This window comes from Nematostella vectensis, chromosome 4 (genome assembly GCF_932526225.1).
Source record: "Nematostella vectensis chromosome 4, jaNemVect1.1, whole genome shotgun sequence".
Classification (NCBI taxonomy): domain Eukaryota; kingdom Metazoa; phylum Cnidaria; class Anthozoa; order Actiniaria; family Edwardsiidae; genus Nematostella; species Nematostella vectensis.
The window spans coordinates 8,855,715-8,878,820 of record NC_064037.1 but is presented as its reverse complement, the minus strand read 5'-3'; the positions used below and the strand labels follow the sequence as shown (position 1 = coordinate 8,878,820).

Here is a 23,106-nt window from a genome sequence, read left to right as displayed (position 1 = left end):
TCAAGCCGCTCCACCTTTACGGGAGTAACTACCCGGGGGTGCGCTGGGGTTGGGATTCGTTGTAAAGGCCGCGCGCTTTTGACCGTTTGTGCACTTAGTTGCGGGGTGCTGTCCGCCGCATTTATAACACTTATGGTCGAACCTGCATGCGCCTGTGCAGCGGCGACCCGAGTGAAAAGCCCAGCAAGAGCCGACCGGCAAACCTGATTGGCGAAAATTGCGCTGTCTGCCCGCGGGCTGATGAGTCCGATCGGTGCTTTGCGGCGACCTTGCGCGAAATGTAATCACCCCCAACCACAGTTCCCAATGTACTTGGTCCCAGGGGTATCTATTGGGAGCCCGTTGCCTTAAGAGCCGGAATTGTTGATCGTAATAATACCAATCCCCCGACTTCGCTGCAATCTCGCGCACCATTTCCCCGTACTTCATTAATTTCGGCGTTGCTGCTGCAAACTTTACAGAATAAATTGCGACATAAGCGTGAAAGGCAGTTAACCATTGGTTAATAGAAGTGAGCTTCGTCGTAGGCCGAGAGGGTTCGAAAGTTAAAGACGCCGAGTTAGATTGGTCCCTGTCTAAGCAGTGTCTAAGGCCAGGGAATAGCGCTCAGTTGGGGGATTAGCATTAAAAAATATGCCGAAATCTACGTATTCGTCTGCCCATAGTTTGCCCTTAGTCTTATCAGGCAAACTGCCCCCTAGCTCCATAGCTATGCCAGCAAAACTAAGCTGGCTTCCTACCTCCCTAGTACCTGAAACCTTGTCCACGTGCAAGTCCAGAACTTCATCGACAGGGACAACCTCGTCCTCTGGGGGCGGCTGCCGTTCAGGTTCTCTCGCCTCCGTGGGCCGCGACTCCTGCACTGCCTCTTTGACCGCTTTTTTCACCTCTTGAGCGAGCGTCGAGGCCAACGTCGCCACGTCTACTGATATGAGGTTGTCTTGCGCGGGTGGGTCGGCCGGTCGTGCCCGTTTGTTGGCGGCTCCCGCTTGTGTAGATTTACGCTTTGGCGGCATGACTTGTAAAGAAAGTATGTGTGGGGCGTGAAATGGTATACTTTATTTTTTATAGCGGGGAGAATGTACCCAACACCCGGATAAAAAACCACAATCTGAAGACGTGACTCCACTACCTATCCAGGAGCAGTCAAAAAAGGGGGGGGCGCCATATAAAAGGACTAAACACAAGCCAAGTTCCGACGAAAACAAACAGCATTTAACAACAAACCAAGCGCAATTGGTGCGACTTCTTACAAAGCGGCCGGCATTTGGGTTGCACGCTATATGGTCGTTGATAAAGCAAAAAATCCCTGACCCGCAATACAGAAAAATAATGCGATTAAACGCAAAGGCGGCGAGAGACAATGGTCAAGGAACTGGCGAAGCGGAGCCCAAGGCGCTGACACAGAATAGAACCGCTCCCCGTATACTGCGAAAGAACTTAGCGGAACCCGCGTCGTTCAGGTGAACACCATCTTCAGCCAAAAAAATTAACTTTCGTGTTCCAAAATCCCCTATGTGACCAGAATCTGTCAAATGGAAATGGGGCAATAGCCTGCTTTAAATAGCCAGAAAGTGCTCCGACCCTTTGGTTATAAATAGTATCTCGGGCCGAGCGTTTAAGAGGCTGGCAAACACAGACAAGGTCCACGTGGAACGCTCCCCAAATAAACGAACAAGGGCCTCTATTTAAGGGCCAACTACGGCAACACTTGCCGACACTAAATCGTTTGAACCGATTTGTAAGATAATAATGTCAGGGGCGAAATTCTCGACTACATCCAGATCGTAAAGCTGTAATTTATTTTACTAAAATATTCGGAACTGAATTTCCGAAATTCAATTTGCAATAGTTGTGTACCATGTGGTCGTGAAGGCGTCGAACAAATGAATATCCTAATATTAAACACGTGCATGTGCCATAGTGGTAAGTACTTGCCTAAAAAATTCTTTTGGGATGGCCACTCTGCACGTCTGTATCGTTCGTTATCTCTGAGGAGAAGGCCGCACCCCGGGTTCACAAGGGTTCTTATTGTAACGTTGTCGTAGGAGACTTTACAATGCAAGAAAGAGAACTAAAGGTTTAGGTTATTTCTGAGCTCCTTTTACTGTTTTAATCTGTGTGCTCCTACACCCCGAACTGCGGGTCCTATTACAATATGATTGTCTCAGCTTAATCACACAATTAATCACGCAATCAATGGGAGTAGTATTACAATTAACGTCACATCTCCCTCTCCATAACAAAACTCGAATAAATTCTATATACAAATAAAAAAACGTTCAAACTTCTAATGACAATTACTGGAATCGGACGGGAGGCTTCACAACCCTTCCACTTCGCGTGACGACAGGGGCACTTGCTGTCTCTTGCGTTGCTGGGGGCTGCTCCTGTTGTACCTCCCTTGGGGTCTCGCTTGTTTGTGACTGCGGTAGCCCTTGTGGTGGAGAAGGAGGCATAAGTCGCTCTTGCGGTGGTTGTAACGGTTCATCCGTTGAAGGCTTCATATCCTCTTGAGTTCGGCGAAGATGCATTCTGTTTCTGCGGAACACTCTGCCATCCTCAGTGCGTAAATTGTACGATCTTATGTCCACCTTTCTTTCCACGGGTGCTTTAGTCCAAGGCTTTTCCTCTGCCAATTCCTCTATGCGCACAACATCACCAGGCTTCAGTTCCTTCAACTCCTTTGCACTTCTGTTATAATAGTAGCTTTGCCTAGCCTTCTGCCCTCTGATCTTTTGCTCGACATTATCTGGAATCTTAGGGTTAAGCAGTCGAGTCGACGTTGGCAACAGTGTTTTGGTTCTCCGACCAAAGATTCTCTGCACTGGCGATGAGTTAAGACATTCTGATGGAGTATTTCTCCAGTCGCGCAGAGCCATGTAGGGGTCATTCTTTGCTTCGAAAGCTTTCCTTATCAACTTCTTGGCTATTTTAACTGCATTTTCTACTTTGCCATTAGATTGAGCGTAAGTCGGAGAACTTACGCTCAATCTAATGCAACATGCTCGAAGTTGTAGTGGTTTGAAAACTCTAGAAAATGTCCCGATGCAAATGGTTGACCATTATCAGTGATCACTTGGTCTGGTATACCGTGCCTTGCGAAGTGTGCTTTAATTTTTCCGATTACTTCTTTTGCAGTCTTAGAGGTCAACCGGTCAACTTCAAAGAAACTTAAGTAATAATCAACACTGACAAGAAAGTCTTTATTGTCAAGTTCAAACATATCTATCCCTACCTTTTCCCATGATGGTATCTCGTGGCAGATCATTGGTTCTTTGCCTTGCTCCGCTTGGTATGTATTACATGTGTCACACCTTGCTATGTAATCTTCGACTGCCTTATTAATACCTGGCCAGTAGATACTCTCTCTAGCTCTCCTTAAGCAACCTTGAATACCAATGTGGCTAGAGTGCAGCTTCTCTAACATTTCGTCTTTCATAGATGTTGGTAAAACGAGTCTTTCACCTTTGAAAGACTCGTTTTGTAGGGTGAGCTCATCTCTAAAGGGAAAGTAGTCCCTGAGACAGACTTGTAGGTCGTCTTTCGCCAAAGGCCAGCCTTGCCTTATCACTGCCTTCAACTCCCGCATCACATCGTCTGCTTCTGTGGCGCGCTGGATCTTTGCCTGCGTCTGGCTTGAAACTGGAAGGTATTGTGCCATGTTAATTGATTCGGTATCTTTCTCGGTTTCACCTCTCACTTCTGCTACTTCTGTTGGTAGCACCTTATATGCTCTGCTTAGAGTGTTGACCAGTACCATTTCTGTACCTTTCTCATAGCTCACTTCCAAGTCAATTTTTTGAAGTCTCAACAACATGCGTTGGAGTCGCTTAGGGGCGCTAATCAGGCTCTTCTTAAATATACTTTCAAGCGGCTTGTGGTCTGATTGTACCGTCACTTGTCGGCCGTAAACACATTGCTCGAACCTCTCCACTCCGAAGACGATAGCCAGCATTTCCTTCTCAATCTGCGCGTAGTGTGTCTCCGTTTCCGTCATGGAGCGTGATGCATACGACACTGGCTGGCCATGTTGCATCAGGCAAGCACCCAAGCCTCTGTCAGATGCATCACATTGAAGCTCAACACTATCTGTCGGGTCAAAGAACTTGAGGACCGGTGTCTCAGAGATTCTCTTCTTAACTGCTTCGAAACTGCGCTGCTGGACGGAATCCCACTGGAAACTGTTGTCTTCCTTGAGTAGATCTCTCAGTGGTGCTGTGACTTCGGATAGATTTGGCGCGAAACGTTGTAGGTAGTTGACCATACCGAGGAGTCGTTTCACATCTTGCTTGCAGGTCGGCGGCGGCATTTCCTTGATACCTTGCAGTTTTTCTGGGGCAGGCTTTAGACCATCAGAGGAGATCACGTGACCCATAAAGTCTACCTCGCTGCAACGGAGCTTCAACTTTTCTTTGTTTAACTTGACACCCTTCTCGCGGCATCGTTGAAGTAGGGCTCTCAGTTTCGCGTCATGATCCAATCATGATCGCCAAAGATCAGTATGTCATCAAAGATGGGCATTACTCCGTCTAGACCTTGAAGGGCGTTGTCTAGTCGATGTTGGAATTCTTCAGGGGCAGGGGAAATTCCAAATGGCATGCGCGTCCATCGGTATCGTGACCATGGGGTACCAAACGTGGTGAGGTAGCTACTCTCTTCGTCAAGTTGGACATGCCAAAAACCGTTTTTTGCATCTACGACAGTAAACACCTTTGCATTCGTGAGCTTTCGTGAGCATTCGTGAGCCACGGGCGTTGTCTTGTCGACTTCAAGGTGAAGTTTTTCTTGTAAAACGCCATCACCTTCGAAAACATCGCCAAACTCACTAACTATAACTTGCTGAGTGGATTGGAACTCATTGACTGACAGGATATTGTCGCTGTTAATTGTCATGAGCTGAAACTGTTGGATGGCTTGCGCGCCTAGTATGGGCATGTGGCCTTCGTTCACTACTACAAACTCGAGTAATATTGCGTCCTCATTCTTTGGGTTCACACTCGATCTTCACCGTTCCTATGGGTTTCAACTCAGTCTTGAGTTTTGTTGGGTTTTTTTAATCTGGCGTGCGATGGGTCATTGAATATCTGGACGTATTTGACTACAGGTAGAATATTAACTGTCGCGCCACAATCTAGTTGAATTTTAACTTGCTCATCTCTTAGTTGCATTGAAGCAAAAATCTTACGCTTACATTGCGCAGCATTGACTGCGCCTACGGATTCCACATAGAAAAAATAATCATCACTTTCATCCGAAAATTCTTCTACCCCATGCACTGGTCTATTTCTGGGCTTTTGCCCCGGCTTTTGTGCGGACTTTGGACTCGCCGTGCACATCGAGGAGCCCGAGAAGTGATTGGCGGTACCACAATCGTTGCATTGTTTCATACAGGCTGGACATAGTTCCTTCTTTTTTGTATTTTTTTTTTAAACAAAACTTGCAATTGATTGTGGGGTGTTGTGTGTCGCGCTGTCCTTTATTCTGCGGGACGCCTGTGGTGCGCTGCGGGCGGCGGTACGATTCGACTGCGCTAATATCTTCGCTCGTTATTTCCTTAAATTGCTTAGCGGTAGTTTCGTTAGCTCTGCAGATGTTAATGCACTTCTCTAGAGTAAGTTTACTTTCGGCTAATAGCTTCTTTCTAGTGGAATTATCGTTGATCCCCAGGACGATTTTGTCCCGGATCAAGCCATCTTTCAGCTTGCCAAAATTACATGTTTTTGCTAGAGAGCGCAAGCATGTCAAATATGAATCAAAAGACTTGATCTTGCTTTCGTTTATTGAACACATACCGTTCGTAGGTTTCATTAGTTTCGTCGATGCAGTATGCCTCTAATAACTTTAGAACCTTATCGATATCCTTCTGATCGGCTTCGGATTCAAACGGCAACCCATCGTAAATATCTTAAACATCTGGCACAATGCATTTCAACAACGTAGCGACGCGGAGAGCTTTACTCTGAGTATTAAGACGAGAGGCGATCTCGTAGTTATCCCACACACGCTTGAACCTTTTCCAGTTTAAGGCAAGGTTCCCCTTGAGTTCGAGTTTTCCCGGCAAAGGTATACTGGATTGTATAAAGTGGGGATGAGAAGCAGCTGCATTTTCATCCTCGGTATCCGGCATATTCAATACTCGAAGCCCAGGCAAATATACGGCGAGGAAATCCCGATATACTTGAAAACTAGTAGAGTACCAACGCACAATCGAACAGACTGAGTTGTACCACTTCTGACGCCATGTAACGTTGTCGTAGGAGACTTTACAAGGCAAGAAAGAGAACTAAAGGTTTAGGTTATTTCTGAGCTCCTTTTACTGTTTTAATCTGTGTGCTCCTCACCCCGGACTGCGGGTCGTATTACAATATGATTGTCTCAGCTTAATCACACAATTAATCACGCAATCAATGGGAGTAGTATTACAATTAACGTCACACTTATAGTGGCCAAACCACGTGCATCATGTGAAAATGATATCCGGATATTCCCCGCTGTCGCCATCAACCTGTCAACCTTATCTAGTGAAACTATAATTAAACCTTACTCGAGATAAATTCATTATCCCGTGGGACAATGTTTATTTATAACTTGATAGATATCGAAAGCATAGGCTACATAAAAATATATATTTAGGGTCGCAACTCCTTCTTCGGGAGCACTCGTGCGGGCGGTTTTTATTTCTCATTTTGATCTGTCTTTTTTTCTTCTTATTATCTCAAAATTAGGCTTTTCGGCTGGGAAAAAACTATTTATTCAATCATAGGAATTGATGCACTGTTTAGTGAAGCGAAAATGGTTTCCCGAACACAACTTTCGATGTATAATGTCATTGGATGTCATTTCTTGTTATTGAAGAGCGCAAAACTCAGAATCACAAGATTCTAGAGATTTTTCAAAGAAAAAAGTTGCATGTGGCCCACATTCCGGACGCGGGCGGCGACCATAAACGACATTTTTTAATGTGGCCTAAATTCACTCAATGCAATGTCATCTGTCCCAAACACAGCCAAATGAAAATGAAAAAGCCACCATGCACATTTGCTGTAAATTAATGCGAGAGTTGCCAAGTAAAGCGTGAGGTCTTCCTAAACGCGGTCATCATATTATGATAATTAACATTGTTTGTGCTATTAAGGTTGCGCGTGTGTTTGCGTGTTTTTGCAGATGCAGAACAGATCGCTTTCACAAACAATTTACCATGCACTTTTAAAGCCTTTTTTTAACGAATTTTACCTTTATAACGAAGGTAGTTATCAGAATATGGTAAATGGGAAATAGAGTATTGATATTAAAAGCGTCCATTGAGCGCAATGAAGGTGGCTATATGAATCCAGTACGTACAGTTCTGAATGATCTTCGGTCATACCCCAAAATCCACGGGGAACCTCTGAGTTTTCCCGTTTAACTTTCATAGTGCACTCAGATGGCTCGTGGTGGCTCCCATGACCTCTTCTTGTTCCTCCTGCGAAATATTCCGTGTCTTTTAGAGGCAACAGACCCGTTGGGACTGGTTATGTTATCGTGCCCTAGAATTTTGCACGCTCCTAGCCGGTAACATTCTGTGTCAATCAAATTTCCTAAATAATACTGTCTACTAGCATTTAGTTGCTTGCTAGCTATTTATTCCCTGCAAGCTTCTAGTTGCCTACTACGCGTTTAGTTACGTTCTAGCTATTTATTCCCTGCTAGCTTCTAGTTGCCCAGGCCCCTGGGGGAGTGCACCCCCGCCCCCCCCCCCCCCCCCCCCCCCACACACACACACACACACACAACGACAGAAGGTCCACTTTCGGTTATTAAAGCCGCATTGTCACCAGTTTACTTCCGGTCGATTACGTAACACAATCTCCGATGATTTTTAACGGAAAACGCGAAAAATATTTTAAAATATTGAAAGCGGTTTGTCTATTGCAAGTTTCTTCGAGGATGTGATTGATAATTTAGAGCGGATGGCATGTAAATATCTCGGATTCTAATAGATTCTTTTGTCTTTTAACTGTCGAGGTTTCCGTCGGACCTTCGGAAGTGAACTGGTGACAATGCGGCTTTAATAGACGTGCTTTTTGTAAACAAAACTATAAAGCACAAGCTATCACTCTGGTATGTAGCCAAATCCGACAATAAGCGACCTGTGGAAATACTGCAAAGTCATAAAAAAATCCCTCTTTGTTCTTTCGGGTGTGATCAGATTTTTATCAAGGAACTCCCCCCACCCCCCGGAAAACATTTTTAAAAATAAACCCAGATCCCTGCACTTGTCGCATGCCCGGGCATGTGTCGGCGGCGCGAGAGAAAGTGAGCTGTCACTCATCAATCATGTCTCATACTAACATCACAACATTGGCCGTAACTAGGCAGTTTTTCGAACAATGGAATCGAGCGTTGTTTTACTCCCTTCTTATTTTATATAGAACCTAAATACGAAGTTAGGTTCGGAGAGCGTTCGGGCTAGTCACGAACACTAAAGAGGCTACGGTTACTCAGTACTGTTCAAATGTTTCGAGAGTTGACAACAACGATCGCGTGGGTTTTTAGACAAGAGAAATAGAAATATAACGAGAAAGGATTTCGCTGAATCGGGAGGCAGGAGACATTTCGCACAAAGGTTAGATATATTTTATTCGCTGAATACAATATTCAACACAAATTTGGAATGCATTTATTTTATTTAATTAAGAAATCGCTGACAAAGTATCCTAATTCCCGTGGTCTGGGAGAGTGTATTTACAATGAAAAAATCAGTCATCAGTTGTCTGGAGTTAAAATTCATGTCCAGTTCATTAGATTATTTGGCTAAAAAGCTCTCAAAGTACCAGATTCAATTCCCCAGCTTCAAAATACCAAACTCTAACTAGAGATCATTCATAAAAAACAGGCTTATATTTACTGTAAAATTATTGTAAAAAGCAACTCTTTGTCTTGCATTTTTTTCAGTGCATTTTTACAACAAAGAATTGCTTTTCGTGAATATTTCACAGGTAACCACTAGTAATATATAAAAGCCCGAAAATGTATAACAAATGTCCGCATTTTCTAAGCAAAATAGCTACTGTCATATGGTATGCTAGATCCCATAAGCCAACTACAAAAATCAGCATACCGTGCTACGACTGTCACAGTGATATGAGACCAGCGGTCTTACGAGCTTACTTCCCACCCTCCCCTCCCCCATATAAACCCGACTGTTGCCATCACGGTAGCAAAGTATTGAAACATATTGGGGGCACACCATTGTCGAATCAATTAAAAGGAGGGGCACCCCCCAGTGCCCCTCTACATGCTACGGCCCTGGGAACTTCTATTAAAGATCTACTTTGATTGGTTGAGAAGATCATGTTCATCTTTCTGTACCCATTTAATTACTTTATTACCCTAACGTGTTTTTTTAATGGCCAAGAATGTAATCTTGTACTCTTGACTCGAGATCTTGACTACAGTTCAAAGCAGACGGTTTATTACTTTGCTGTGATTGGATAGTGCCCGATAATACAAACAGTTACATCAGATATCATTAACTGTCGACAAAATTTGCGAGGACAATGGAAACCTTGAAAAGAGTAAAAGGATACAAAATGAATGCCCTTTGCTATGAAACTAAGGGAGAAGGGAAGCGTACACTTTCCTGGCTTAGCATAGATAATCAGCAGACCAGAGTCCAGCAAGATTAAGCTCCTCCTTCCGAGTGCGGGATGTCCTACGTGGACCACGTAAATATTACTAACAGCTAATGCCAATAGTGATTGAAGGCTGACAATCAATATGTTTCTGGCAGTTTAAACTACTAAATGAAAAAGGTTGGAAAAGTGTTGAAACAGTAGGCATCTAGCCATGTGTTAGGGGATTGGCCGGGATCTTTAAGACGAGGCTGGTGTTTTCAAGCTTTAATTGTTTGCCCACAGCAGCGGCGCGGCACAGCAGCGGCACTGCCAATATAATACATGGCACCAAAACATACAAAACTAGGCTCGTTATTTTAATACGCTAGGACTAGACAACAATCCATGTGGTGGTCCCGCATGAAAGAAAATAAATGTAAAACAATTCAAGAGGTTACGGGAAGCACCAATCAGTCAAGAGCGTGAGGGCGTGGTCTCTCGTCCCTATTATATATACAAAATAATAAATGAAGTCAAGGTAACTCTAAGGGGTCGTCCACACTAACGTGGATTCGTTTGAATCCGTATACTTTTTGATACGTTTAGGCCTTCCGTCCACACTAACACGCGCGCTGGATCCAGCGAATCCGGATACTTTTAAAAACGCTGTCGAAAGTGAATCAGAATGAATCCGTATACTTTGGTCCGTAGTGTGGACGGTCCAATCCGTATCAAAATGAAAACGATGGCGTCATATCGCAGGCGCGCGCTGCTTTGAGCATGCGCATATCATAAAAATGACGTCACCCCGTACCTTTCAGCGTTGTCAAACGTTTGAATCCGTGTTAGTGTGGACAGCTGGATCCAGGCGAACACGGTGCGAAAACGATAGTGTGGACGCGAATCAAGTGATGCGTTTTCGGCAAAACGAATCCGGATACTTTTGAATCCGTGTTAGTGTGGACGACCGCTACGATAGACTAATGAGCAGCTTTTAAAAACTTAAATGCGCATGCTCAAAGAGCGCGTGACTACAACAGTTTCCCCTAAATGAAATAACGATACAAATAAATAATGTCTTAACCAAGGGGAAAAAACGGCATGTGGTTTTGAAGAAAATTTAAAAGAATAGCTTGCCAAATAAAATGTCCGAAACCGCGATTCTGCCACGTATAGAAACTGGACACTCCCTGGATTTAGACGCAACCAAAGGTCATCGAAGCGGAGGGTCCACGGGCGTGATAAAATCTAGACTAAGGAAACCATCAATTGTAAACAAAATCTGAATTATCATTAAAACATAACCAAAACTAAAGAACTTCCGTTTTTCAATATAGAAACATGAAGTACTTAAATACTTAAATAAATACTCCCTATACACATGTATATATAGCTTACGCTAGTAATGGGAGGGTTGGTCAGCTTTAAAGCCGGCGTAGGTGCGAAGGCACCTTTAGCTGCCTGATGGCCGGCAGAGCGGCTGTTTTAAATGCCTCTAGGGTTACTTGATTGACAACGTTACTGGGAAGTAAGTTCCAGATTCTTATAGCTCTTGGAAAAAAGGAATAATTATAGGATAGAATATTAGACTGTAGTTGCAAAAAACTATGGTTATGCCTCCTAGTGACTTTATATGCCGGTTGAGAAACAGAAGTAGGGAGAGGGCAGGCCACAAGGTTGTTATAGAATTTAAACATTAGAACTGACTGGTGGAATAGTCTTCTAGTTTCAAGCGTATCCCATTTTAGTTGTTTCACAAGCTCTGTGGAGCTAGCTTGGAAAGTATAGTTGTTTGTTACAAATCTGGCTGCGTTCTTTTGTACCTGTTCTAATCTATTTACGTCTGTGTCTGTATAAGGGCTCCATGCCGCTGAGGCATATTCCAGTGATGGTCGTACGAGCGATAAATATACTAGACTATAACCTATAAACAATATGAAAACCTATCCTGTAAAACATGAGTAGAAAGTACGAACCAATCAGAATCAAACAACAAATTAAGCGACCAATTTACTACTAAAACTAAATCAATAAAACTAAGAAAACGGTTAGGAATATTTCTAACACATAATAAAATGTTTGTACTAGAACAATATCCAGAACTTGCGTATTTGTTAATTCCTACAGCTAGAATATTAAACCTTTATAACATTGCCTTCTAGCTAGACTAAATATCTAAACTTCTATATTCGCTTACTACAATTACTAAAATCAGAGTTTATCCTAACATAATCTTTCAATGGGAAGTAACGGTATATAGCAATCAAACATCAATGACGTGACCAGATTGAATAAACAGTTTGTAAATTAATAAAAATTGACTGGAGACACATGATCAGATATCATTTAACATATCACTGATCGCCTCGCCTCTTATCGAATTCTACACTGCCGGCGGGTTAGGGATTGGATCAATTCTTCTGCTCTCATAAGTATTACAACAAAACCACTCCTCAAACGAGATCAAAGAGAACATCATCAATCCAGCCAGAGCGACCACACCACCACTCACAAAGAACGCTATGGAATAACTCTTGGACAGGTCATAAATCCAGCCGGCAAAAGGTGGCCCGGAGACTTCAGGGAAAGATATCAGGAAAAACAACCAGCCAATACCAGAGGGCAGTCGATGCACTCCAACAATATCCACAGTGTTTATTACGATCAGTGACCACAAGAAAGCCTCAAAGACCCCGAACGCGCACGCGTACACAGCCAGAGCCGCAAAGCTCGTTGCTAGAGGTGCGAGGAAGTTTGCTGTGCTAAAAAAGAAGAAGGCAAACTGGAGGAATTGGAGACGTCGATTGGGCCATCTGTCCGATACGTGGCCAACTATCGGACGGCAAATTGCTGACGTTACTGAGATGAAGTACAGAAGGAATGCTGATTGGAATTCGCTGATTCCTTTGTCTTCGGCGAGACGCACCTGGGAAAAGGGAAATTTACAAGTTAATGGTGAATCACCGTAAAAAAAAACTTTTACAGTAAAAACCTTAACCGTAAACCGTAAATTTAAGCACATTTTGGCCTGTACTTCTCCATTTGTATGACCTTAAAAAACTATGCTAGCTTCTCACCTGCGTATACTATGAAAATTAAGATTTAGAGAGTTCTCGCCTTTTAGTATGCTTGGGGTAATTGCTACCATTTTAAATAGAACGCGCGCTATGAAAGAGATACCTCCGCCCCCTTTTTCGCAAGCTCTCGCGCATGTCGTCTTCATTCACAGCCAGACTTCACTAAGTGCGGACCTATGAAACTGCCAGAAGAAAACATAGCAAAAAGCAAAGCCGTACGACAAACTAAGACAACTTTAAAGTACTAGAGAATGGTAAAGAAGTATCAGGCATATTCGAGAAAAGTGTTTCGAATTAATTTTCTACAAAAACAAGTACAAAAATTGTCATTGAGAAATTAAACACAGCGCGCGCTCGTTTGAATTGAACAATAAGGCTCACACGTATTCGCAAATGTGTGATTTTTTTTCTACGGGTCAGGCTCTCGTCCACACGTATCCGGCGTAATTTCCGGCCGTATCCAACAGAATAACGGAAGCGTATTAATTTTTTTCCGGATAGACCGTCCACATATATACGTATTTGCCAAAAAAAATTTCCCCTACAAAAGAGCGTTTTCAAAAATTTCCGGATACGGCCGGCGATCTATTGAAATGGCGTCATTCAGGTGCGCGCACGGACAAACAGCCAATCTGCAAATTCATGACTTCAAAACCGACCTAATCCTCCCTTAGTTTTGTTTTGTTATAAAACTGTACTAACTTCAATGGTGCGTTTTTGGCCAATTTGGGACTCTATTATAGCTTTCTATCTTTTCTCTAGGGAGCTGTGCATTCAGCGAAGTCAAATGACGAATGACGAAGGCAAGTCCCTTTTATAGTGCGCGTTCGTGTTTAAGCAATCAAATCAACAACAACAAAAAAATCAAAGAATGGGGGAACAAACAAGGGAATAACATTTTATCTGATAACCTCACTGCGGGCTGAACACTAGCCTTCAAAACTTACCAAATGAACGTAAGGGATCAACAGCGCTGGAAACACCGTAGCTAGACACACGAGCCACATGACGAACTTTCTGTTTTTGAACACGGACACATCAAAGCCCTTTTTAGCCCGAACCTCCGCCTCACCGTCCCTCCGGGGTACCTCGGGGACAGGTCTGTAAGTCAATCCACTGATAACCACGATGATATGAAACCCGGCTATCGCCACCATAGTCAGACTGAACCCAAGCTTGTTGAACAGGTACTGAAGGAGAGGGGTCAACGTCAGGGTTCCTACTGGTGCCCCGAGCTGCCCGAGGGAATAGGCTAGTGCTTGATGTTTCTCGAAGTACATAGGTATAATGCCCAGGCCCGAACAGAAGCAAAGCGAGGTCCCCAAGCCCAAACCGACACCGTACGTGACGTAGAGAAGCTCCAGGGAGGGACTGTAAGCGGAGGAGAGGAAGGCGATGGCGCACACGAAACCCCCCGCGATGGCCGTGGCGCGGGAGCCGTAGCGCTGCACTAGTAAGGTGCATATTATGGCCAAGAAGTGTTTGAATCCCGAAGCCAATGATGTCACCCAGGCTGGTGGGGAAAAAATATTATTTATTTTTCACAGTTTCAAAAACACTATAACAAGGCTGGTATAGGCTTAGTATAATGGCATACTTAGACGACATTGGCCCATAAACGTGATGTTTATGCACTTTGTTACCATAGCGATATGCTGCTATAGACCGTATATCGACAGCGTTTACTGGTATAAGACGTACATGTACTGCCAACGTTACAATTGACTGCATATGAACTACTTTGCACACGGCGACTGAAAGCTTTCCTTGGGCATCGATATTTTCAACTCTTTGTCCCAGACAATATCCACACATGACGCATTGTCCACTATACTATATATACTACGCACACTACTATAGACTACATATGTACTGCGCAAACTACTATAGACTACATATGTACTGCGCACACTACTATAGACTACATATGTACTGTGCACACTACTATAGACTAGATATGTACTGCGCACACTACTATAGACTACATATGTACTGCGCACACTACTATAGACTACATATGTACTGCGCACACTACTATAGACTACATATGTACTGCGCACACTACTATAGGCTACATATGTACCGTGCACACTACTATAGACTACATATGTACCGCGCACACTACTATAGACTAGATATGTACTGCGCACACTACTATAGACTACATATGTACTGCGCACACTACTATAGACTACATATGTACTGCGCACACTACTATAGACTACATATGTACCGCGCACACTACTATAGACTACATATGTACTGCGCACACTACTATACACTACATATGTACTGCGCACACTACTATACACTACATATGTACCGCGCACACTACTATAGACTACATATGTACTGCGCACACTACTATAGGCTACATATGTACCGCGTACACTACTATAGACTACATATGTACCGTGCACACTACAAAAGACTACATATGTACCGTGCACACTACTATACACTACATATGTACCGTGCACACTACTATACACTACATATGTACCGCGCACACTACTATACACTACATATGTACCGTGCACACTACTATACACTACATATGTACCGTGCACACTACTATACACTACATATGTACCGCGCACACTACTATAGACTACATATGTACCGCGCACACTACTATAGACTACATATGTACTGCGCACACTACTATAGACTACATATGTACCGCGCACACTACTATAGACTACATATGTACCGCGCACACTACTATAGACTACATATGTACCGCGCACACTACTATAGACTACATATGTACCGCGCACACTACTATAGACTACATATGTACCGCGCACACTACTATAGACTACATATGTACCGCGCACACTACTATAGACTACATATGTACCGTGCACACTACTATACACTACATATGTACCGCGCACACTACTATAGACTACATATGTACCGCGCACACTACTATAGACTACATATGTACCGCGCACACTACTATAGACTACATATGTACCGCGCACACTACTATAGACTACATATGTACCGTGCACACTACTATACACTACATATGTACCGTGCACACTACTATACACTACATATGTACCGCGCACACTACTATAGACTACATATGTACTGCGCACACTACTATAGACTACATATGTACTGTGCACACCACTATACACTACATATGTACTCCGCACACCACTATAGACTACATATGTACTCCGCACACTACTATAGACTACATATGTACTCCGCACACTACTATAGACTACATATGTCTGCGCACACTACTATAGACTACATATGTGCCGCGCACACTACTATAGACTACATATGTACTGCGCACACTACTATAGACTACATATGTGCCGCGCACACTACTATAGACGACATATGTACTCCGCACACTACTATAGACTACATATGTACTCCGCACACTACTATAGACTACATATGTCTGCGCACACTACTATAGACTACATATGTCTGCGCACACTACTATAGACTACATATGTACTGCGCACACTACTATAGACTACATATGTACTGCGCACACTACTATAGACTACATATGTACTGTGCACACTACTATAGACGACATATGTGCCGCGCACACTACTATAGACGACATATGTGCCGTGCACACTACTATAGACTACATATGTACTGCGCACACTATTATAGACTACATGTGTACTGCGCACACTACTATAGACTACATATGTACCGCGCACACTACTATAGACTACATATGTACTGCGCACACTACTATAGACTGCATATGTACTGCGCACACTACTATAGACTACATATGTACCGCGCACACTACTATAGACTACATATGTACCGCGCACACTACTATAGACTACATATGCACCGCGCACACTACTATAGACTACATATGTACTGCGCACACTACTATAGACTACATATGTACTGCGCACACTACTATAGACTACATATGTACTGCGCACACTACTATAGACTACATATGTACTGCGCACACTACTATAGACAACATATGTACTCCGCACACTACTATAGACTACATATGTACTCCGCACACTACTATAGACTACATATGTCTGCGCACACTACTATAGACTACATATGTACTGCGCACACTACTATAGACTACATATGTACTGCGCACACTACTATAGACTACATATGTACTGTGCACACTACTATAGACGACATATGTGCCGCGCACACTACTATAGACGACATATGTACTCCGCACACTACTATAGACTACATATGTCTGCGCACACTACTATAGACTACATATGTCTGCGCACACTACTATAGACTACATATGTACTGCGCACACTACTATAGACTACATATGTACTGCGCACACTACTATAGACTACATATGTACTGTGCACACTACTATAGACGACATATGTGCCGCGCACACTACTATAGACTACATATGTACTGCGCACACTACTATAGACTACATATGTACTGCGCACACTACTATAGACTACATATGTACTGCGCTCACTACTATAGACTACATATGTACTGCGCACACTACTATAGACTACATATGTCTGCGCACACTACTATAGACGACATATGTGCCGCGCACACTACTATAGACTACATATGTGCCGCGCACACTACTATAGACTACATATGTACCGCGCACACTACTATAGACTACATATGTACCGCGCACACTACTATAGACTACATATGTACTGCGCACACTACTATAGACTACATATGTACTGTGCACACTACTATAGACTACATATGTACCGCGCACACTACTATAGACTACATATGTACCGCGCACACTACTATAGACTACATATGTACTGCGCACACTACTATAGACTACATATGTACTGTGCACACTACTATAGACTACATATGTACTGTTCACACTACTATAGACTACATATGTACTGTTCACACTACTATAGACTACATATGTACTGCGTACACTACTATAGACTACATATGTGCCGCGCACACTACTATAGACTACATATGTGCCGCGCACACTACTATAGACTACATATGTGCCGCGCACACTACTATAGACTACATATGTACTGCGCACACTACTATAGACTACATATGTACTGCGCACACTACTATAGACTACATATGTACTGCGCACACTACTATAGACTACATATGTACCGCGCACACTACTATAGACTACATATGTACTGCGTACACTACTATAGACTACATATATACTGCGCACACTACTATACACTACATATGTACTGCGCACACTGCTATAGACTACATATGTACTGCGCACACTGCTATAGACTACATATGTGCCGCGCACACTACTATAGACTACATATGTGCCGCGCACACTACTATAGACTACATATGTACCGCGTACACTACTATAGACTACATATGTACTGTGCACACTACTATAGACTACATATGTACTGCGCACACTACTATAAACTACATATGTACCGCGCACACTACTATAGACTACATATGTACTGCGCACACTACTATAGACTACATATGTACCGCGCACACTACTATAGACTACATATGTACTGCGCACACTACTATAGACTACATATGTACTGCGCACACTACTATAGACTACATATGTACTGCGCACACTACTATAGACTACATATGTACTGCGCACACTACTATAGACTACATATGTACTGCGCACACTACTATAGACTACATATGTACCGCGTACACTACTATAGACTACATATGTACCGCGCACACTACTATACACTACATATGTACCGCGCACACTACTATAGACTACATATGTACTGCGCACACTACTATACACTACATATGTACCGTGCACACTACTATAGACTACATATATACTGCGCACACTACTATACACTACATATGTACTGCGCACACTACTATACACTACATATGTACCGCGCACACTATTATAGACTACATATGTACTGCGCACACTACTATACACTACATATGTACCGCGCACACTACTATAGACTACATATGTACTGCGCACACTACTATACACTACATATGTACTGCGCACACTACTATAGACTACATATGTACCGCGCACACTACTATAGACTACATATGTGCCGCGCACACTACTATAGACTACATATGTACTGCGCACACTACTATAGACTACATATGTACTGCGCACACTACTATAGACTACATATGTACGGCGTAGACTACTATAGACTACATATGAAAAAGAAAAAGAAAAATCCTTCTCTATTTTCTATCAGTAAAAAAATAATAATAATTTCCTGTTTAGCACCATTTACCGAACACGCATGCGAGATCTATATTGTACACAAGAGCTTTCTTAATGGCAAACGTCTGCTGATTTGCTCAATGATAGCAGGAAAGCCATTTAGATGCTATAGCTTGCGAGCCCGCTGTGGAGGGTATTCCCACCCCTCCCCCTGAAATAAATATAACCCACCCCTCCCCGAAACGATTCTCAAGCCTTGAGATTGTCTGGAGTTGACAGGTATGAAAGTACAAACTCGCAAAAGCAAAATATAAACCTCGCAAAAGCAAAGTAATATATATATATATATATATTTAGGCATTTCTTAAAAGCGGAGCTCCAAACGACCAAATCTTTGCTTATTTTCGATTAATAATTTAAGTAATATTAAATATTTTTACTATATTTCTGTTTTTCATGACGAAAACGATTTCACAGATCACGCGACCCACGTCACCAATTCAGTGACGTTAGTGACCATTTCATTGCACCCTATTTGAAATATACATGACACCTACCAAATTTGGTTGTCGTACGATGTTTCTTTCATGAAACATATATTTTTTCACGTCAGCATATTTTTTGCTTTAAATGACATTATTGATGATGTCACATAAAGAAAAAAAATATGCTGATGTAAAAATGATACATACCAAGTTTGGTTGTCATATGGTGTTTCGTTTAGGAGATATGAATACAGATATGATATCTATCATCTGTTTTTTCTTAAAGTGAAGTAATCGATGACGACACGCATTTGGTGACCATATCTTGGCACCCTCCCTGACACATAAATGACACCTACCAAGTTGTTATTCAATGTTTCTTTCACAAGATATGAATGATTTTTTTTATTTGCTTCTAGTGACGTCATTGATCACGTGACCATATCACGTGACGCCACAATCACGTGACCATATTGGAGATTGGCTGTCATATGATGTTTCGTTTATGAGATTTGGATATTTTTTGTTAAATCGAAATAGTTTTGCTTTTCGTGACGTCATCGATGACGTCACAAATCACGTGACCATGTTTTGTACCCCCCTTGACATACAATAGATGAAGTATTATCAGAAGATCCCATTTTTATTCTTACGTTTTTTTAAATATTATTTTCCCATCAACCAACCCAGGTTTACGAAATCGCTTTAATTTACAAAATACCAAAGTGTTCGGTTTGAGCAATCTTCGTGGTTTCAAAACTATTAAATTGTATTTGTATTATTGAAGTATTCTGTAAAGAACAAAAATGAGGCTTGCTAGTTTTTATCATAATTCATTAGTTATAAACAACTCAAACGAGACCAGAACAACAAACAACACAAGCTTCTGAAAAATTTTGGGGGTCCTTCTTTTTTAACTCGTGAAACTTGCAAAGCATTTACGAGTTATTGGAGGGACTTCTGTGTCTCTTGATCGTCGGTTGGTCGGATCACGGGAATTAGGATACTTTGTCAGCGATTTCTTTATAAAATAAACAAAAATTTATTACCAATTTGTGTTAAATATTTACTAAGCAAAAAAAATATTTCAAACCTTAATCCGAAATGTCTCCTTCCTTCTGAATGTCGGCTCAATCAGTTCATTTAAAAGACCATTGGTCGAAATTGATAAAAGACCCAGTTTGGATATCGAATCGAAGCAAATTGACCCTGTTTTATATCTTTTCCCAATATTTCTGTCTTTCAAAAACCTGCCCCGAAAACACTAAATGAAATTGAAAATGCACGTATAAATCAGAAAATTTCAAAGGTCATTAGAAAAAAAATGTAAAAGACACACTTTGATGAGTATCGAAAGTAAGCAACTTGTCCATGTTTCCTTTCTATTTCAAATATTTTCATCACAACTGTATTTCTGCATTCCCTCGCGGGAATTACTGAAACTTGCATGTGACAGCAACTCAGTAGTTAGGGTTGTTATAGGAAGCCTAGTGGGCCCCTTTTATTTACGACCCTCATCAACGATTTACTAGACGCCACAGACAAAGGCACTAACACTGCTATATACGCAGACGACACAAAGCTTCGATGAAGAAATTCTATTGCAATTAGTTCCACCTGGGCCATAAAAATTTCATAGATTGACTGAACTATACATGCGTGCTGGATTTGGACGTTGAGGTTCTAGGCCGGTGTGTAATAAGACTTGGGCTCCCTTTGGCAGTCCGCGATACAAAAGTGGCCATGATTTTTCGCACGTGCCCTGTGTTTACGATAATAATATTAAAAGCTCCTTCCATTTATACCGCGCGCATATGATGCCAAAACAAAGAATTATTGGTAAGAATGACTAGTTATTGTTTGTTATTGTTTGAAAACCTGCCTAGTTACAGCCAATGTTGTGATGTTGGTATGAGACATGATTGATGAGTGACAGCTCACTTTCTCTTTGAACTTATACCTCGATCGCCCACGCATGCTCGGGCATTAACTGTACGTGACGTGCATTAACTGTACCGTAACATTCAAAACCAAATCGGTTGGAATAAAAAAAAAACAAATTGGCTCAAATTAAAACCAAATCCGATGAAATAAAGTCCAAATCGGATTAAATAAACACAGCGGGTGGCCCTCCTGGGCTTTCGAATGTAATACAGCAGTGTCAGGGCTGGTGTGACATTCTCGTTCTCTCATAAAAATGTCACGTTTTTGCAGTATAGCAAATAAACAACCCAGTGGCTATATGCCCGACAGTCGAGAAAGGTCTTCAAAAGACTAAATGCCCGACAGTTTTCCATTTTTTTCAAACAACCCAGTAAGTTGTCGACCTATTAAGTTCAAAATATTTTATATTTATTTAGAAAGAGCAAGCGATTTTAAATTGAGCTTTGTTGTCGGAATTGACTGTTTTCCCTTGCTTGTATACACTTAAATATCACTATTTTACTGACCCTTGAATTTTATCTGCTACAATTCTACACAATAACAGTCGGGAAAGGTTTATAGTGTTTATAAGCAAGAAATAACATTTAATTTCAACAAAAAGGCTCAATTTAGATTGGATTGCCCTCTCTTAACAAATATAAAATACTTTGAACTCACAAGGTTGAAAATTTACCTCGATATTTTAGCAAATCGAGAGCTGTCGGCATTTAGCAGTGTATTGTTGAAAAGTGCCACTAAAATTACGATTTTATAGTGTACACAGACAACAGAAAACAAAAAATACCGCCAACAAAGCTCAACTCAGATTCGCTTGTCCTTTCTTAACAAATATAGAATACTTTGACCTCACTTGGTCGACAATTTGGTCAGTACGCAGCTCTTACGTAAGCTGCAATTAGATTGGGCAATATCGGCACTTCGACACAAAGAACGAGAAGAATAGAGACAAAAGAACCCCTTTGTAGAACAAAAACAATAGGAGACAAAGCAGCTGCGTACTTATTCCGATAATTTACTGGGTTATTTGAATAATTTAAGAATTTTTGGGCATTTATTCCATCGAGGACCTTTCCCGACTGTCGGGTAATAGCCACTGCGAATAAACAAACCTCGTGAATCAGACTCTACCTGTTTTACCCCTGCCTTGCTTGTACCTCTCAAGTAATTCCACGAATATGATTCCAGCGCAGTTAAGTAGTCCTGCTGCTAGGATGGTGATACAAAAAGACGAAAAACAGACAACCCATGCCCAGCCTTTGTCCATGTGTGAGGGGACATCTTCTTGCTGCCGCATAGCTGAAGGTTCAGCGCCATTTGCAGTCTCTTGTGGAGTTTCTTCTTCACTCGTTATTTTGTCTGCTTTAAACTCGTTCACAGATATCATTCCAAATTCTGCCTATTCTTCTTTTTTATAGCCTATATGAAGAGTCAGGTGTCACTGCAATGCATTCTGGGAGATTTGTTCTTGATTGTTTTCGCTGTTTCGAAATAGCCGGAATTTTGCCCGTAATACAACCACGCCACCACTCGAATGTTCTCAAGCTAAATCCCAAAATAGCTCAAAATGTGTTTTAATGTGTCGCGCAACCCCAGAAAATCAGAAAAATTCCATTTCTAATTTCCAATTCTAAAATTCCACTTGCCTCCGCCTAACAACATTCAAAGCTCACCTAGACAACATGCTCTTGTGACGTCAAAAAACTTAAAGTTTTTACGCAAAAACTTCTGGCGTTCCACGCTCAATTGGATAGGGCAATACAAACTCGCAAAAGTAAAATACAAACTCGCAAACGCAAAATACAAACTAGCAA

At 42.0% G+C, this 23,106-nt stretch overlaps 1 protein-coding gene and 1 pseudogene across 1 annotated transcript; both read right to left on the bottom strand.

Moving 5' to 3' along the window:
• Positions 1-1,016, bottom strand: LOC116606228 (annotated as a pseudogene).
• An 8,853-nt stretch (positions 1,017-9,869) lies between these two features.
• LOC5506593 (monocarboxylate transporter 14-like) lies at positions 9,870-22,724 on the bottom strand. Its single transcript, XM_048726437.1, has 3 exons — positions 22,424-22,724; positions 13,624-14,189; positions 9,870-12,525 (listed from the first exon to the last, which is right to left on the bottom strand). Exons 1-3 carry the CDS (start codon positions 22,677-22,679, stop codon positions 11,983-11,985), a joined length of 1,365 nt encoding a protein of 454 aa, XP_048582394.1. The 5' UTR covers positions 22,680-22,724; the 3' UTR covers positions 9,870-11,982.
• Between the last annotated feature and the right edge of the window lie 382 nt (positions 22,725-23,106).

Bases quoted from the DNA above. Each gene is read 5' to 3' on its own strand.
- LOC5506593 (XM_048726437.1), bottom strand. From the start codon at position 22,679: ATGATATCTGTGAACGAGTTTAAAGCAGACAAAATAACGAGTGAAGAA. The intron at 14,190-22,423 runs GTAGAGTCTGAT...TTTCCCCACCAG, and splicing joins GCAAGGCAGGGGTAAAACAG to CCTGGGTGACATCATTGGCT. The intron at 12,526-13,623 runs GTAAGTTTTGAA...CCCTTTTCCCAG, and splicing joins TGATCCCTTACGTTCATTTG to GTGCGTCTCGCCGAAGACAA.